This window comes from Echiichthys vipera (assembly GCF_963691815.1).
Source record: "Echiichthys vipera genome assembly, chromosome: 19".
Taxonomy (NCBI): domain Eukaryota; kingdom Metazoa; phylum Chordata; class Actinopteri; order Perciformes; family Trachinidae; genus Echiichthys; species Echiichthys vipera.
Window position 1 is genome coordinate 13,811,969 of NC_139844.1, and position 19,139 is coordinate 13,831,107.

General features: G+C 41.2%; 1 protein-coding gene across 7 annotated transcripts in view; it reads right to left on the minus strand.

The window, feature by feature from the left end:
* The window catches only part of ptprk (protein tyrosine phosphatase receptor type K), a 114,371-nt gene extending 96,139 nt beyond the window's left edge, over positions 1 to 18,232 (minus strand). For all 7 annotated transcript variants that reach the window (XM_083933873.1, XM_083933875.1, XM_083933870.1 and 4 more), the window contains exon 1: positions 17,944 to 18,232. In XM_083933873.1, coding sequence (XP_083789999.1) covers positions 17,944 to 18,025 — 82 coding nt within the window. In that variant the 5' untranslated portion in view covers positions 18,026 to 18,232. The remainder of the gene's footprint in view (positions 1 to 17,943) is intronic.
* Positions 18,233 to 19,139: the final 907 nt, after the last annotated feature.

Below are 19,139 nucleotides of genomic sequence, written 5' to 3' on the forward strand. Positions count from 1 at the left end.
ATAAAAGTTTTTGTAGGTTCTGTTACAGCTTGTGATGCTAATGCAACTAATTTTTTACACGAATTATTGCTTTGGATTGATTGTCGCAACAGATGATTCCTCGTTACTTTTTACACATTATTAAAGTCTCAACTAGCTCAGAGATTCCTTTAGTTTTAAGGTGCAGCCTGCTTTAGTGAAAGGCTACTTTGAAACCAGCTAGTAAGGGCGCACTCACACTGTCCGTCCGTACCGTGCCCCGTGCTGTAGGGTACTTGTCCCCCCCTCCCTCTCCCCCCGCGGGCCAGGCCCGTTTGTACTCACACTGCCTGGGCCTCGGCGAATGCTTCTTGCCTGTCTATAAGGGCGCACTCACACTGTCCTTCCGCACCGCGACCCGGGCTTTAGGGTACTTGTCCCCCCTCCCTCTCCCCCCGCGGGCCAGGCCCGTTTGTACTCACACTGCCTGGGCCTCGGCGAATGCTTCTTGCCTGTCTATAAGGGCGCACTCACACTGTCCTTCCGCACCGCGACCCGGGCTTTAGGGTACTTGTCCCCCCTCCCTCTCCCCCCGCGCCCCAGCCCCGTTTGTACTCACACTGCCTGGGCCTCGGCCAATGCTTCTTGCTGTCCATACGACATCACGCCGTAACACGTCACACGCATTGATCGCGTGTGTGTGGCTTTGTTTACAAATCTTTCCACAGACCTCGGAGTTTTTGTGCGTCTTGTCGACTGTTTTTGAATATTTTCATCCGACCAAATCTGCAGTAAACACTCCACCTCCGCATCACACCAACGTGAACCTTTCACCACCATTGTTGTTGTTGTTAAATGTCCGCGCATGGTCCGTCGTTCTATATTCTATGTCCGAACAGGCGCACATACCGCTACCGCCGTAGGGCTCGTGCTCGTACACGTGCGCACGCTTGTGCTCGTACATGTGCAAACGTGCTTTACAAAAGCCCACCTCTCCCAAACGGTCCGTGGCCGGAAAGCGGGCCGCAGCTAGGCGTGGTACGTTTGGACTTACACTGGTCAAACGAACTAGACTTTACCTGTAAAACCTGTTTGGGCACGGTACGAATGGAAAGTGTGAGTGCGCCCTAAGACCTTTAAAAACAAATGTGGTGGTTGGCTGGTGCAACCCTATCCAGATCTCCATGTAATGTACTTTAGGCTCCTACAACTTCATGTAAGTATATCAAGATCTATGTCACATGTGGAAATAAAGTGGGCCAACTGACTGAAGTAATTTTACCCTCCACTACATCTCCCTGGTTAAATCTAAAGAGCTCTGGCCAAAAGCTGAAGAATGTGAAACAGAAACAGGCCCCTGAAAGACAAACAGACTGATTTCACAGCAGAAACCCAGTCTCTGCACTAGATTCCAGCCAGTTAGCAATGTAAACACACATGCGCGAGAACACGGAACAAAGTCCATCTCTCAAGTCTCTGCCTCCGTCTGTGAATATGGGTTAACAACTTGTATTTGTCCTCTTTCTGCAGGTCAAAGTGTAACCTAACCAGAAAGCAATGCAATGCTTGTTACAGAACAAGATGAGACAAAGAAAATCCAAGCTCTGCATCCTATCAAACTTTCACTCCCTCCCTCTGTCTCGCTCCTCTGTTGTTATCAGCAGATATGGAGGAGGTAAGGAATGAAAGAGTGCAGCTGCAAGTGTTTGTTGTGTCAGTCTGCTCTGGTGTGCTCTGCTCTTGCGTAGTTCCTTATCACACTTCAAACAGCTCTTGCTCCTTCTTGCTCCCACAGACTTTTATCTGCCCACATCTATTCTGTATCATTTACTCCCAATTCATTCTCCTCCATTTTGTAATGGTTTATAGTCTGAGTCTGGTCAGGTCAGGACCTGAAAAGTACATCTGAATAGTACATCTACTTCAAGCTGCTCTTTTCTGTTCTACTTTCTCTAATTCTGAAGAATAGTTCAACTTCTACAGTAAACGTGAAGGACAAAGGAGGAAAAGTGAAGACCAAATAATGGTGACACTAACCCTGATAGATCTCATTTATGTCGTACTTGTAGATTAAATCCAAAAATCTTGATCTGCATAGCTGCTAGCCAAGCCATATTTTAAGTATTTGTTGCTTCACATCTGAAGAAAAAATGTAGGAATGGTAAGAAATTGCAACTTTGCGACGCTAACAGCCATGAAAACAGACTGGTAGCAATCTGACCCTGGTTGTTAGCAATGAGGTTCAGCAGAGACCTCATCACTGGATTCAATTTCCATTTACAGGGCTCATGAATTTAAGGTGATCTGATTCAGTACATGGCAACTAGAAATGCTGCCACTGTTCACGGTCCAAATCTGGACATAAATCAATTTCACTTCTGTTGCGCTCGTATAATTGTACGCATTATTCAAAATAGACAACAACACTGCTTTAAAACAACTTCATAAGGTGATTTTCCATGTTGACACATCCTCTATGAAAACACATTTAAAAAGGTCTTTGTGATAACAAAAGAAAGCTTTCTAAATCAGCTTAGTGCGAAATGGAATCATAGTCCCAAGAAACATTAAGTTTGTTAAACCATGCTTCATAATACTCCAATAACACACTAAATTGATATCATAGCAGCCCAGAAAAATGATTTAGAATTCACTTAAGAAGTCAGGACAGAGCGAGCTTCTTTTAACAGCCATGGAGTGAAAAAAAACTTCTGGCAAGCCCACTCAAACTTCACAGTGTCATTTAGGAGAAGTTTGGCGTTCTAATTTGTTCTCACAAGTAGGTGTAGGTTTTGCACTCCTCTAGGATGCGTTGGTTGCAAGAAACAGGCTGTTGGATTTTCTCTGGTTCTAAAAAAAACCAGCCGATATTATTAATGTGACTCATGTTCTGAGGAATCCCAGAAGACAGCGCTACATGCTGAGTAGCTTTCTCTGTAACAAACTCATTATACAAACATTAAAAATAGACCAAACCATTTGTTTTACATTGACAAAGTTGAGGACCCTTCAGATGCAGTTTTCCCTTTTTCCCTTAAGTAGCTTTAAGGTTGTAGAAATCTTATCACTTCTCACAGTATTTGATATATCTATATTCTGTATTAGCCTGCTCCAAGTCCTCATTAAAGCACTATGATGGTTAAACTGAGTGAAATATTCAAACCTTTTCTATCAAATAAATACATTCTCCAAAATTCAGCCTGACATATTTGGTATCTTTGAAAATGTTGGGATTTCCACTAGAATTTCAAATAAAACTGTGTCAATGTTTAGTTGCACAACATGATTTTTTTCATGCCTGATACACTAGGATTTAAGGCGTTAACATAAATTATGCATAATTCTACTAATTTAGTACGAAATGTACCGCTAGTTATTGATCTAATTCAATTTACGTTCTCAAGACAATTACATTCACACGAACACTTTTATTGCTTTGTGTAGGCATGTACGTTTTTGTATTTGTATATTTAAGATGGCAGGCACCACAACACTATTCACTTGCTTACAGAACAGTCACTGCTTTGTAGAGAACAAAAACAAATCATCACTAAACTTGGTGGTTTGCTTCAAAACATGCTCAGTGACTTAAGTGTAATCTTTAAAGAGAAAGAATATACCAAATACAGTGTTTTTTTTCTCAGCTGTGCATAAAAGTCTACAACAAATTTAAATAATCAAATCAGAGGTCATAAGTTTTGGTCATAAACACTGGTGACATAATAGGTGCTTTGTACTTTGAATCAAGTAAGTCTTGATTATATCTAGAGAATGCTAACACCAGTTCATTATGGCTGGCTTGGCTGGTGGTATGTAAGCTTTGATAACATTGGGGAAAAGGAAAACAAACATGCATCAGTGTTTCCCACCACCACTTGTAGTTGGGCCATACAAGTACAGGAGATCCACTTGGATCTATATGAGAGAAAAAAAAGTGTGACAGGAAAAGTACTATAGAATATACTTCACGCTATTATTAGCAACTGAAGATAGATCATCCAACAGCAGATTATTTAGCTATAAGCCTACAGGAAATAAAATCCCTGCCGTGTCCATAGATGGCCTTATGAAGACCACATTGATAAGCTTTAACATCACCAGTTCTACATCCTCACTGGTATGATGAAATAATTATGTTTAGGGGTCATACACACAAAGCGAGATGTGAAGTTCACTTAAAATCTGCAGTCTCTCTCCTTCTCCTGTTTCGCTCCCTCTCCCACTTCTGCTGCCTCGATTAAAGCCCCCCCACCCCCCACCCACACACACACTTCTACTTCAATCTCTCTGGCTCTCTTTGGACCACTAACCTTGATTCACTGTTCTACTCGACTCTGCCTCGGGCTGGGACATGCACATGCACACATACACACACACACACACCCACACCCACACCCACACCCACACCCACACATACACATACACATACACACACACACACACACACACACACACACACACACACAGACAGGCAGATTTACAGCACACACATCGAAATACACTGAACAGGAGATATACACATGTACTTCACTATGGTAAAGTAAAAGTGGTTAGTTTGGGGCCAGTGTGAGGTAAAAGTGTGGGTAACCGAAACCACATGTGGCTTACTTTCTCTCGCTCTCCATCCAGCCTATGGTGTGTGTATGTGTGTGTGTGTGTGTGTGTGTGTGTGTGTGTGTGTGTGTGTGTGTGTGTGTGTGTGTGTGTGTGTGTGTGTGTGTGTGTGTGTGTGTGTGTGTGTGTGTGTGTTGTGTGTGGAGGGGGATATGTGATAGCAAATGGCAGAAGGAGAGGCAGAGCAAGCTCATGGCTTGACTTTAACCTTTATTTATCTAGGGAACAGTTGTGTTGAGCAGACATGCTTTTGTAGCCATGCTACAAAACACTTACAAGGTTATACGCTTGGGAGATGCCCCACTGTAGCTACAGCTTTCTACCGGTGGCCACTGCAGCAGTGTCACTAGATCAGTCGTAGGTTAAGTGCTTTGTTTAAGGGCTAAGTTACAACAAGAAGTACTTACTGAAGCCGCGGCATACATCAGAATCACTGTTTACATGTCAGATAGTACACTGACCACAATAGTTTTTCCAAATGTGTCAACAAAATTGACATGATTGGCAAAATATTTTTTCTTCTACTGTCAGATGACAACATCAGTAATTTCATCGAGGCTCTTAAATGGTAACTCTTAAGAACAGCTAATAATATTTCCAAGGCAGCTGCTTGATTAAACTGACCCTTTATCAAATCATAATTTTAACAGTCACATTAGCTTTCATCCAACGAAGTAACTCAGCATTCCTATGAAAAAGATTTGATACTGGTGATGAATAAACATCGGGCGGATGATCACAAACTTTTAAAACAGTGCATGAGAGCAATGTAAGACTGCATTAGTGTTTCTATTGGCTGAATGGCTGAATTCTGACCTGCGAGTCTGACGGAGCTGCCGGCCAACTGAAGTAATTCAGAGACTGGGTGAATATTTACAGAAGATTTTCCTTATGTGACTGCTACTTTTTACCAGTGCAATCATTTGACAGCAAAAACATGAAATCATGCCAATAAAGACTCAGTGACAACATACAATTTGAAGGAAAATCACAGTATTTTTAAACCTGAGTCTTATTCTCATAATCTTGGCCATTCTGAACAGATTTTGTTGGACAAATTTATCTGCAATCTGCTAGTATTGTTTGCATGGGGATGAACATTTCAGGGAAATGTACCAGGTAATGATCATGCAGACATTTGAAGATGACGACCAGTTGTATTTCTAACATGTTCACTACACAGTGTTTCCAGTTATGTCTGTCAAAGATTGTTTGTTTGTTGATTGTTTTTCTTCATCACTGTATAACAAGAGACCAGAATTTTCAAATGGAGCCCCTTTGGAGAGAGGTATCAAAAAGCTCTGTAGATATGACCATGGATGAGGAACAACTGACAGATATGTCTTTCACATTTGTTTGTATACTGTAACTCCAAATAAGAGCATTAGATGAATTCATACCTGGAACTAAAACATATTCTACAGATTGTCATTTAAGTTTTTCATCTGAAGAATCCCAATTGAGAACTTAACACACACAGACTGCAGTAGTTCTGCTTCAAACCGGGACTTAACTTCATACAGCTCACTTTATAGTGAGGGACTAACCCTCAAAGACAGAACGACGCTGTGTTAAGGTAGTGTTGTGTGCATCTGTGTGTGCATCTGTGTGTGTGTGTGTGTGTGTGTGTGTGTGTGTGTGTGTGTGTGTGTGTGTGTGTTCGTGTGTGTGTGTGTGTGTGTGTGTGTGTGTGTGTGTGTGTGTGTGTGTGTGTGTGTGTGTGTGTGTGTGTGTGTGAGAGCATGAGTGTAAGAGACAGTTTATGTCATGGGGAGGTAGAGCTGTATCTGCTAACCGTTAGTCCAACAAGACAGCTCGCTTGGCTCACACACTAACACATAACAAACACACACATGAGATGCACTTTATTTACCTTTGGTCCAATATAGACATAGTGACAGTTAACCTAGCCACTTAATACAAAGAGACAGTTTCTTCTACAAAGTCTTATATTAAGAGGGTGGCCAGTGTGTGTGTGTGTGTGTGTGTGTGTGTGTGTGTGTGTGTGTGTGTGTGTGTGTGTGTGTGTGTGTGTGTGTGTGTGTGTGTGTGTGTGTGTGTGTGTGTGTGTGTGTGTGTGTGTGTTTGTGTGTGTGTGTGTGTGCGTGCGCAAGTCTGAGTCAAAGTAAATCTGGCTAAAGTGAAAACAGAGTAGAGAGAAAACACTAACAAAAGCATTCCAGAAAATGAGTGAGAGAGATAGCGAGACAGAGGAAAAAGTAGGAGAGAGAGAGAGACCTTCACGTTATACAGGAGGGAGTGAGAACGTTTTGTGCCAGCATGAAACTGTGGAGGAATCTGTTCTTTAGTTTTTGATAAAACCTTTGCATAGTATGAATTCTGTGTCTTTCCTCAGCAACCAAACATTAGAACATTAGCACTTCATCAAGTGTACAGCGTAGCGTACAGCATAGGTTTGTAGGCTGCCATTTTTAAAAAATTTGCATCGAAGGAACAAAAAATTTCAGCCACCATTGACGGTAGCTTGGCTATTTAAAATGGGTGGGTTTGTAAAGGATGTCCTGTGCCGCGGCAGTGACACTTCTCTCAGACCAATCAGAGGTCTACAGTGTTTTAATTTGAGCATGTGATCGGAGCGGTGAGAGTTTCTGCTCACTCTGCCCAATATTACTCCACACTCAACTAGATTTCATACTGCTCCACCCAAATCGCCCACCACTGGCTCCAAGAAAAGTAAAAAAAGTTGCTCTGTCCATCTGCATGTACTGCGGTGCTGCAATAATAGACAAGCTCGGGCATGCTTCACACTCATGTGTGAGCGGTACCTGAGCAAACTGTAGCGGGACATATAGGTGACGCTCTCTCTCTGCTGCCCAAAAAAAGGTACACTTACTTTTGTTACAATAAAACTACATATGTTAAATGTAGTTTTAAGCCGAATCAATTAGTCGATTTTTGCAATTATTTTGATAATTGGTTGAATATAAGTATAAGTACTATTTGTCATAATAAGAAACAGTAATGTTGAATCAAACTCACTTAACTCAGTTTTAACGTATTCTAAAAGTACTGTATTGTTCTCATGTTCCCATGTTACCCCTATGTGTCCCTGTGTATAGCTCCCTTAACAATTAGAATTTCCACCTTAAAAATAATCCACACACTTAATCCCTGTAATACTACACCATTTAGCCTGGATTTGAGAACATAAAATCCCACCCTTGATTTTGTTGTGGGTCTTTGGAGGGGGAAACTGGAGAAATTGTGTGTGTGTGGGGGGGGGGGGGGGTAAAGGGGGAAGAAGGGGCGCTGGAGGTGGAGAGAGGGGGAGTAAGGAGAACATGAGAAGGGGGATGGTTTAATAAACGTTGTGTTGCTTTGTTTAGGCTGGTGGGCCATAAATTCCAAGGAATAGGAGGGAGGAGGACGGGAAGAGGTAAAATGCTTGGAGGGGAGAAAAGGAGGGAGTTGTACTTGGAAATGTTTAGCAAAAAAGGGAGGAGAGGAGAGGAGAGGAGAGCAGAGGTTGTTTGACTGAGCTGGCTGATTTCGCCCGACTCCACCAGACACGGTGGAGTCTGCACTGTATCAACATCGATGGGGAGAGTGTGATTGTGTGTGTGTGTGTGTGTGTGTGTGTGTGTGTGTGTGTGTGTGTGTGTGTGTGTGTGTGTGTTGCAATAGTGAGTATCATCATAAAAATGAAGTACTTTCCCAGTATGGATCTAAGGGCTACCTCCCAATGAAAACCTCACATGTCCTATTTTGGTGTTTTTCCTGGTTCACATGTTGCTCTACAGCTGTGTGTACGTTGGGAAATGCCTACTTATACCTTCCAGTGGAATGGACACAGTGTTTGCACCATTCAAACACATTTATTCAGTGCTGCTCACTTAAAAACAGGGTTGACTTGGAGAAATACGGTCTCAGTAGGTGTCCTGACCCTACGATCTATAGAAACTGTGGAAAAACATTTGTTTAGTTCCATGAATGCATGGAAATAAATCTTTACTGCAGAATGTTTGGAGGTATGGAGCTGCCCTGTCCCCTCTGTCAGTTGAAGCTGTTGGTGCTAATGCATATTTAAATTTTGATGTAGCCAGTAACATGTAACATGTGATGTTTACACATAATTTGTGACCCCCTCTGCATTTCAGTTGCAAAGACAATTTTAAACTACCAGGCAGTAATACTGTTTTGTAAGGCTTACATTGCATTTAATTTAATACATTTTCTCATATTGTATTCATACAGATAAGGCTTGTTTTTGAGATGACACTTAAGACATCATTAATCTACTTATTTGGAATTATTTCCCTTAAGTCCTTTTAATGCATCTATGTTAAACATGTAGGACTGAAGTATTACTTTATGATGTTATCACAGAGAGTGTTTCAGAAATCAAGGCTGCGGACGACCAACCAGGAAACTGACAGACAGATGTTCAACATTTAAATGTCTGTCTGCAAACTCCCACACAGCATGTCTGTTGGAGTGATTGACTGTAGGTGTGTATACGTGTACGCAAATGCTGTCAGGCCGACCATGTGTCTGCAGTCATCTTGTCATCTGCAGACAGGAGGGACACACACATACAGGCCGGTTGGCAGGCAGACAGACCAAAGGACAGATTAAGATGGCAGACAGATGGTTTAAAAAAAAGTGTAACATAATTTAGAGGAAAAAGATAACTGGAATATCTGTGAGAAGATTTAAATCTCTGCTTACACAGAACGACAGAGGACCAGCATCACAGTGATGTGAAGATACATGGTCGGGGATGGTGATGATAATCTTAATGGACTGGTCATCTGTCTGTGAGCCCCTGATTCACAAAGAGGAGGGTTTATATATCTCGAAAGCTTTCTGCTGCTCTTGAACTGAAATCAGCTTAAAGAGCAGATGAGAGTTATTGGAAAGGAGTGTAAGAACGGTAAAAATAGTGTCCTTTTAGATATCAGGATGTACATACTGTGGCTGTATGGCTGAAAGTGCAGAAAGTCCTCTGGGATTTTATCATGAGGCTACACACAGAGATCAGGAATGAGACTCGCTATGGTATACTGCACAGAGATTGCTTACGGCTACTTTTGTGCGTGTGTATGTGTGTGTGTGAGTGTGTGAGTGTGTGTGTGTGTGTGTGTGTGTGTGTGTGTGTGTGTGTGTGTGTAGTGCAGCTTCGTGACAGATGTCGTCTTAACTGGACTAATGGAAACTACTTCAGCCACTGCCTATAGCTACAAATCCACAGACACACAAAAGAGCCCTTTGGTCACGTCTATAAACCAGTCCACCTGAAGGCTAACATGAAAAGGCTCAACACCCCCCACACACACACACACACACACACACACACACACACATTGGCTGTAAGTAAATTCACAGCCAATCAACCAAATTGCCTACAGATACAGTAAGAAATCGCAAACATATCCTTTAAAACACTACACACTACATGTATTAATTTATACCTCAGGTAAGAATGCAGAGTGATAAAAGTAGTCACAAACACCTCCTGTCTCAGGGGCTGAATAAGTGTAAACAACTTAGATTGGTGAGAGCAGATGTAGAACCCGACCAAACCATTTTCAAGAACCTGTCCTTCTTAATATGAACCGACAGTATTTCTGCCTCACTGGGCTTTCATTAGGTCTCTATTATTTTTGTATTATATAATTTGTGTTTTGGAGCATAGCACACCAAATCCTATGTTGGACTCCAAAAATGTAAAAAAAAAAAAAAAAAAAAAGTCACATGGTCTTTTCTCAGTTTTAAAGGATTAACCAGGATGTGACGATCACTGAGGATTTTTATAGCCTTTGGTTTTTGTAAATAAACACAAAAACATCATATTTGCTTTGATTTTGTCACAGCAAAGTCTTGTGAGATACCAAACTCCACAGTCACACAGTGATCTCTCTGTAAGTCTCTGCACTGTGAAATGTCTGCGGCGTATTTTACAAACCTGTCACTTTCACAACAAAAAAACAACTCCCTCATTAACAACCATCCGCTGTGAGTGTTTGTGTGTGAAAGAGAGAAAGACAGACAGACAGGGAAGATAGAGGATATGTGTGAGACAGAAGGGAAGATTTGTGGCTGATAAAGTGGACAGAAGAAGAAGAAGAAGAGGTGTGGTCGTCTACTGCGGGAACAAAGTCACTTAGAGCTCCTTTATTAAAGACCAGGCTCAACTTAACAAACAGCACCTGGAAACTTCAAACCTCCCAACAGCTGTCTAACTTCACAAAGACAGACAGAGACAGACGAACACAGCAGGGGAGAAACACAGACATGGCATGTAGATTTAAAGACAGGCAGGTTGGCAGAGTCACAATGGCAGACAACAGAGTATTCTGAATATTTCATCAATTAAAATTAAGTTTTTCATTGTAGACAGTATTCCCTCCCCAACAAACCACTATTTTAATATTTGATGTAGTATTTCCAGTGACAATCTAATAGTTCATGGCCCTACTAGACACTTTTATTCAGTCACTACACAACACACAATACAATCTTAATAAGGCGTAATATTCCAAAAGACTGTTGTGTAAAGGTGAGAGTGATGTGTGCATAAACAAATATAATTGAGCATTAGTTAGTTAAGACACATCAAGTAAAAGATGGGTTGACTGTGGATGATAAAAACAAACTAGTTAGTTCACAACAACAGACAGTCTACACAGTGAAAAGAGAGCTTTAATTGACAGTTAAGGTGAAGCTTGTGTGCTAAGGATGACGACACTAAAGACTATGACAAATACGACGATGATGATGATGGTGACAAATGAAGCTCAGCTCGTGGCTGGCCACTCGTAACTCACCCTTCTCAGAGCGCCCCATGTGAGCTGGGTCCAACAGAAGCAAAGCAGAGAATAACAAGACAGAATTAGATTGGATAGCATGCACAGGGGTAGAGTTATAACAACATCCTTGTCAGCACTAAACATCAATACTGCCTTTGGTACTGAACTATGGGTGTCCATAGCACCAAGAACTGTCCAGTATCAAAACGTGACACCAAGCACTTTCTTTAACTCTTCTTCTTGTTGTTAGGCATGTTCACTGTGTTCCTGAATGTGTTCGGACAGATTTGGGAAGTCTGGTGTGAATGGGAAACAGCGTAGCTATGGAGCCTGTGAAGTGCGCCTCCTCCAAACTATGCGTTGGGGCTACAGTGGCTACAGATACCATGTAGGGACCATAAAAACTGTGAGTTTCCAATACTGATTAGAGCCGCAAAGAATAATTGATTCATTGTGTATATGTCAACTATGAATGAATCAATAGTCAATTAAAATGATAGGATTCCAGCTTCTTTACCATGAATATTTTCAGAATCAGAATCAGAAATACTTTAATAATCCCAGGGGAAAATTATTTTTGCTATAAAACTCCAGATATACAAACAACAAATATTGTAAAGTTTTTCTGGTTTCTCTGCTCCTAGATGACAGTAATCTTAATATATTTGAGTCCTGGACAAAACAAGACTTTTTAGGATGTCATCTTTGGTTTTAGGAAACACTGGTTAACATTTTTCACCATTTTTTGACATTTTTAACTACAACAACTAATCGATTGATTGAGAAAATAATCAAGAATGTAAATTGTTGTTAGTTTCAGCCCTAATACTGATAGAGCTTGATATAATGAAAAAAAATTTGAGGAAGTTGAAGAAAGATCGTTGACCCATTGTGTCAAGCATAAATCTGGCTTTAATGTACACATTGTGCTCACCAGCACCATGCACGGCTTCAGAAATCTTACAAAAGAAAAGAAAACATATAATAATACAACTATATTCTCCTATTTTCCATAAAACACACAAATCTGTATCAAGAAAGTAGTGAGGACAATCTGTTGACTTGCACATGTTCCAAACACAAACCTTTAGCTAACAGATGTCTGACCTCAACCTTTACCCTCTACCCTTCACCTCATGGTAACCGTAAGAATAATCATTTCCCAAGACTGTAGTCACCTGCCGCCACTTCTCTCAAGCTCTCTCCCTGACACACACACACACACACACACACACACACACACACAAACACACACACACACACACGCACCAGCCTTGACTCCGTTATATATATATATATATATATATATATATATATATATATATATATATAAATATATATATATCATTATCACCACACACACCAGACTGCTGGACCAACTGGTACTGCGGCTGCTCACATCTGTGTGAGTGTGAGGGTAAAGACAGTGTGTGTGTGTGTGTGTGTGTGTGTGTGTGTGTGTGTGTGTGTGTGTGTGTGTGTGTATGCACTGTAATGTAATTAATCAGCTGAGAGTGTTGATTACTTAATCTGTCATTAGCCAGCTATGTGTGTCAATGTGTGTGCGTGTATATGAGTGTGTATGTGAGGCAGTAGGGTGTTTCTAGGCCCCCTTGCACCGACAGCTGTGACCAGAGCCAAACAGGGCAGAGCAGAGATTGATGATACTGGACTAATACCATCATTCATCAGGGATGTGATATTGCAGGGATTGGGATTTGTTTTGGACGTACTGCCTCCCTTCATTTCCAATGGGACACTAACACTTTCTTGGTTCATTTCCTGCTCGCTGACTGATGATTCACACCCGTCACAAAACAGTATCTAAAGGCCAATCCAGGCCATAACATTAGGTACATTTCCATCCGCTAGGTTTTCAGTCAATTTTCAAATTGTGCATAAAACATCTGAATAGAAATACCAGAAACTCATGAAGAAAAGTTGAACTTGTGAGTATCGGCTTGCCTGCGGTGAAAATGTTGTGATATCCAAGAAGAGAAGTAGCAATAAAGACTGATGGAACGGAAACAGATTTTCCTCATACACCTTGATGTTGCAGTACCTGCTTCTTCCACTTAAGACAAATCATCCACTGCTACGTGCTTCTACTGCACCAAAAAGCCCAAACACATACAGAATAAAATGAGTGGTGCTTGTACAAGTTTATAACAACCTCCTCAGTTGGACATAGTCTCTGTCACATCACCGATAGGTCTCATAGGCTCAATAAGGCTGGAATTGCTGGTGCTTGATTGACGAAGCTAGACAGGAGCCAAGATGGCGCCGCAGGTTGCTGCAATCTGTACATAATAGTTAAATGTTTATTTCTACCTTTGATCATTTTTGTTATTCTCGTTTTTTGATCTATGTCTATTTCTGTATATGTACTTTGAGAGCGACAAAAAAGCCGGAGTGAAATTCCTTGTCTATGTGTTACACTTACTTGGTCATTAAAGCTGATCATCATAGAGATATTTGATGGAAATGTGCACTGATTCAGATTTTATTGAGCCAAAATCTAAAAAAAATTTTTCAAGACTATCCTCTTATGGCACATACAGTTTTTGCACAGCATGTTGCATCACAACCTGTGTCAATCATGTCATGTTCTCACTCTCACTCGTTCTTAAGTCTCTGACAACAGCAAGAGGCTGAAAGGTTGCACTGCCGCTATGTGCCGCTAATCCATTTTTCAACACAAACCCTCAAATTCATTCATACACACACACACGCAGAGTCTAATGAGGGATTAGCTAATGAATTCTCTCAACAGATTAATTACATTTTACACACACGCACATGCTTGTGTGCGCACAGACTTCATCCCCAAACGAGTGAAGATATGAGCCAGTGCTTTCAAAGAGATGGGTTTTTTAAATCTATCACTAAATTGAAATCCGTAGAAACAGATTGGCTCTGGGCAAAGTGGCGTTTGATTTGAAGAGAAGACATTAAGATGGATCTGAAGGACAGCAGTCTGAAGCCTCACTAAAAAGAATATAAATAAAACAGCCTTTGATTTGGTGCTGTTTTACATGGCACAAGTAGAATGAAAAGGCATTTTCACATGTATCTAAATAAGGGGGAACATTTCACATGCTCATCGTTGTACCACTGTACTCCAGAGGGCCTTAAAGCATCGGCCTCCCTCTTTCTCTTCAAGTGACAGCAACACACATGAGTTGACACACACATTTGCTCAACACACACACACACACAGGACATGACAGAGACATGCATAGACACTCACACACGCGCTCCCTCCTGCCGTTTTCGCAGTCTCGAGTAAAGGAGATGCCCACGGCCAAAAACCAATGGTTGCATTTCTTGTTTCCCCTCCTTCCCCTCCTTCTCTCCTCTTTTCACTATCACTCACTTTCTCTCGCCTTTCTGGGAGAAAACACACAATTTTCATTTCATCTTCCAAATGGAGCTGAAAAGTAATTATAATTAAACCAACTTGGTTCTAATGTTCAAAATACTAAAATAATTTACAATTATAATTAAACCAGCTGAGATGTGGTGTTCAGTAGCAGCGGCAGCCTCCCTAATTCGTCTGGAGACACTAATGGAAAACAATTATTTCACTTCATTAAGATTAAAGACGCCTGGAATCTGTGTCACAGCTCCATCAGAGAGGAGACAGATTTAGAAAGTTGTCAAATTAACATAAACTCAGTTACACTCGTTCACATTTATTACATGGACTTTGTAAGCGATAGGCCAAAACAAAACTGCTGAAAAACAGCCTGATAAGAAGAGACAAGGGAGAGACAGATTTATATAAATGCCATAATTTATAGTTTGACTTTCTAAATGGGAAACTGGGCGATGAAGAAGAAAATGAGACAGATAAATCATCTTAAAACAAAATCAAAGTGACTTTGTTCAAATGTGACGGACAGTTTTAAATCCTTGCCACTAATTTTTCATGTCCTTGTCTGTGATTTCAGAGAGAGAGAGAGAGAGAGAGAGAGAGAGAGAGAGAGAGAGAGAGAGAGAGAGAGAGAGAGAGAGAGAGAGAGCCAGAGCGCAATGTTACTGATGCTGCACCACAACACACATCTCTCCTGTGATTCTCTGTGACATTTCCTTCATTATTGACTTCTGATCTAATAACCACCACTTTTTTTCTCAGTGACAGTTCCCACTGGCTTCATTAAAGATCTTGCCTATTAACTCTAACAGCCTCATCGGTTCAACATTTTACTGAAGTGATCAAATAAAAGTGTTGTCAGTAATGGAAACGACTGTGCTGATCTGTAAAATCTAGCATGTTCTCTCTCTTTGCAAATTCTTGTTGTGACAGGCGTGATAAATGACAAGTTGTCTTCTTAAACTATATAATTTTTTTAAGTAGGATTCTGTGCATACAGAAAAAGGTATAGCAATTACGTATCACAAATAATTTGGTCCTTTCATGCGATTACAACCGTTTTACCTGCACCAAATTTCCTAAAAAGACTGTTAATGTAGCTTGCTTTTATTCAAATAGCTACACAACCAACTGCAAGTTCTCTATTTCAACTGCATTTCCACACTAATGATAGCCCACCTCTTGCTCTCTGTGAAGCCGCATCTAGTATTTACTTGCAAATTAACAGCACTCAAATACCCAAAGAGGCCTCAAAGAAATTCCACACATTTGTTACCCAGAGGGCCAAATGGCCACCACGGAGGGGGGTAGTTAAGGGGTATAGGGTTGTGGGGGGGGGGTAATAAAACGTTCACAGACCAAGTGGTAATTAATGTGTAATTTCTATGCAAATCATTAGCAAGCCTAAGCGGATACTGAGGCAGAAAACGAGGTTTTTATACGATTTCCAGCACTTTAATTGAGCTTGATGTGTCCTTTATTACAGCCATGTATGGTTTTTGTATGATTTTGGAGGTCAGGCTTCTAACAGCTGTGTGACTCTCTCCCTGTGCGTGCGTGTGTGTGTGTGTGTGTGTGTGTGTGTGTGTGTGTGTGTGTGTGTGTGTGTGTGTGTGTGTGTGTGTGTGTGTGTGTGTGTGTGTGTGTGTGTGTGTGTGTGTGTGTTGGAGTTCAGACACGAACAACTGCCGAATGCGGAAATAAAACGGAGGCTACAGCAGCCACGCAGACAGACAGCCAGGTACAGAGAGTTGTGCGGACACCCGAGATCCACAGAAAACACATAGGTCCGAACGGTCCTGCACCGGCAACACATAGCTACAGGAAAACTCCCTTCTCGAGTTCATTTAGGGGACTTTTACATCGGCATCGTCCCGGAGCGCATCAAGCAACCGCTGCTTTCTTCTTTAAGTGCATTCGTGTTTCTGCAGAATAGACGGACGAAACGGGCGCTGAGGCACTTCGCGATGCGGGTTACTGTTAAAAGTGAAGTCCATGAGAAAGGATTCCCATGCATTCCCCGACAAATAAAGACGCCACGGTCGTTTATGCACACGTTTGTGTGTGGTTTGACTATGAATATGTTGAGATGATGTGTTTCATAAAAATCACAGAGATTGGGGAAAAAATTAAAGCGGGGGTCTTTGGAGTAAAAGTAACTGTCCCTCCTCAACGTGTCTCCTCTTCAGTTAAATCACACAACAAAATCAATTTAATAAAACAGGCGATAGGTGTTCAGGCTGTATCCCCAACCAGTTTTTATTGCATGCAGCGCGAATAAAGTTGGAGCAGAAGAGGATCATTTGGTGAAAAGCTGACGACGCTTGCGAACCGACGGTTGCCCCGTGCAAGAGTCCCATTCCTATTTAAATACTTAAAATACACAAAAGACTACAGATATATATAAATATAAATATTTTAAAAAACAGTAGCTTTCTACGTATATTAAAGTATATAAGTCATAATAACTACTGAATGTCACAGATCACGGGGTGGAAACACAAGTACAAGATCGCCGTAATAAACAGACATAATAAAAGCAATTACTGTGACACTGCGTGGATATAACAGTTATTACGGGCTGATCTCGGTGCACACAGTAACTTTTTCCCCATGCATGCGCTGCCCGCGAGGCTGCCCGGCTGAACGCTGCATCCACACACTGTAACAAGCGCTAATACATGGTATTAACTGATGGAGCGCATGCAAAAGCTGCGCGTGTTATCACTGTAGCCTGTTGTGTTCTCGGTCCCCTATTCAGACTGTAGTTTTATGCAGAAAATGCTCCATCTGGAGACACGATAAGAGCCCAGACAGCCACTTCAACCCTTCAGATAGAGTTCACAATCCAAACTATGAGGTCAGTGTTACTGTTGTGTTACAGTGTTACTGAAGTACCGACCTACTTGGCAAGCAGACTGACTTCAAACGCGAGCCTGTAGTCGTCTCACACTGGCTTTTAAATACGCTACGACTTCCAGGCAACGTAAGAAACATTTTTTTGCAACATTGTGGCATCCGGGGGCATATGAAAACAGCCCCCGACGCGATAAAACAAGACACGACGCTACGTTTTCAACACGGAGGCGAACTTTTCTCCCGCACCTAAAACACACACACCTGTCAGGGATTCATACGCTCACAAAAAAAATGGAGAAGAAAAATAGTCCAAACTTTCCAAACAGAAAACATTAACTGTCTTATCTTTCCGGTGCTCGAGCTTACCTGTCGGTATCTGCCCGGAGACGTCACCAACTGCCGAAAAGAGAAGCAGGAGTCCCGGGAATACAGAGAAAAGTGTATCCATGTTTTAAAACGTGGCCGTGTGTGTGAGTCTGTAACAGTTTTCCCCACGAAAAGTTTGTTTTTCTTTCTCCTGCGAGTTTTCTCTCCGTCTTCGGTCTTTTCTTTATCTCTCTCTTCAGTGGGTTGTTATTCCTCCTGTTGTTTTGCATTCAGTCGCCCCATTCTCTCCTTTCTCCGGTTTCTCCCTTTTCGCTTCCTACGGGCTCTCGCGGACACTACACTTTGTTTCACGCAGAGTGAGGGAGCGCGAGCGAGAGAGAGGGAGGGGGGGAGGGAGAGAGAGAGAGAGAGAGAGAGGGAGGGAGGGAGGGAGAGAGAGAGAGAGAGGGAGGGAGGGAGGGAGAGAGAGAGAGAGGGAGGGAGGGAGGGAGGTAGGGAGAGAGAGAGGGGGAGGGAGGGAGGGGGCAGAGAAAGTGTGTGACGTCACGAGGCAGGAGATGAGTGAAAAAAAAATAATTATTATTGCGTCCATTTGAATTATTAACATTTAGAAATGTGATCCTATAGTTAATATGCTTCTGGACCTTTTCCATTTTTAAATAAATGTGATTGTATTATCTACATTTATTGTTGAGTTTTATTCATGATTGTCTTTTTAAAATTTCTATTTTATTTTTTTTATTTTTTTTATTTATTTATTTAAGTTATCTATCTATCTATCTATCTATTTTTTCTTCTCATAAAGTCCCACAGTGGGGAGGATAGTGCAAATAATAATGCATCAGTATTCAAAAAAAGGTGATAAATATGTAAACAGTAAAAAGTTGACAGTTAAAAATCTCACTAACCTGTAAACAGGCAAGTGACAGTAAAAAGCAAAATATGATAAGTAAAAAGTAATTTGTATTTCAGCAAAAATGGACATTTTGACACAAATACGATTCCAACGTGCAAAAAATACAAATCAAAGATAAAGATAATAAAAATATACAAAGTAAATCAGTAAAATCTAAAACCATATATATTTATGGGATAATGTATCTGAGTACAAATTAAATTAAATCATAAAGACGTTAATGTTAGGGAATCTTGCTTCATGAATATGAAATTTACCAATAACAAGTAGAAGATTTATAATGTAAACGGACTAAAAGGTTGAATACACAGTATTCACA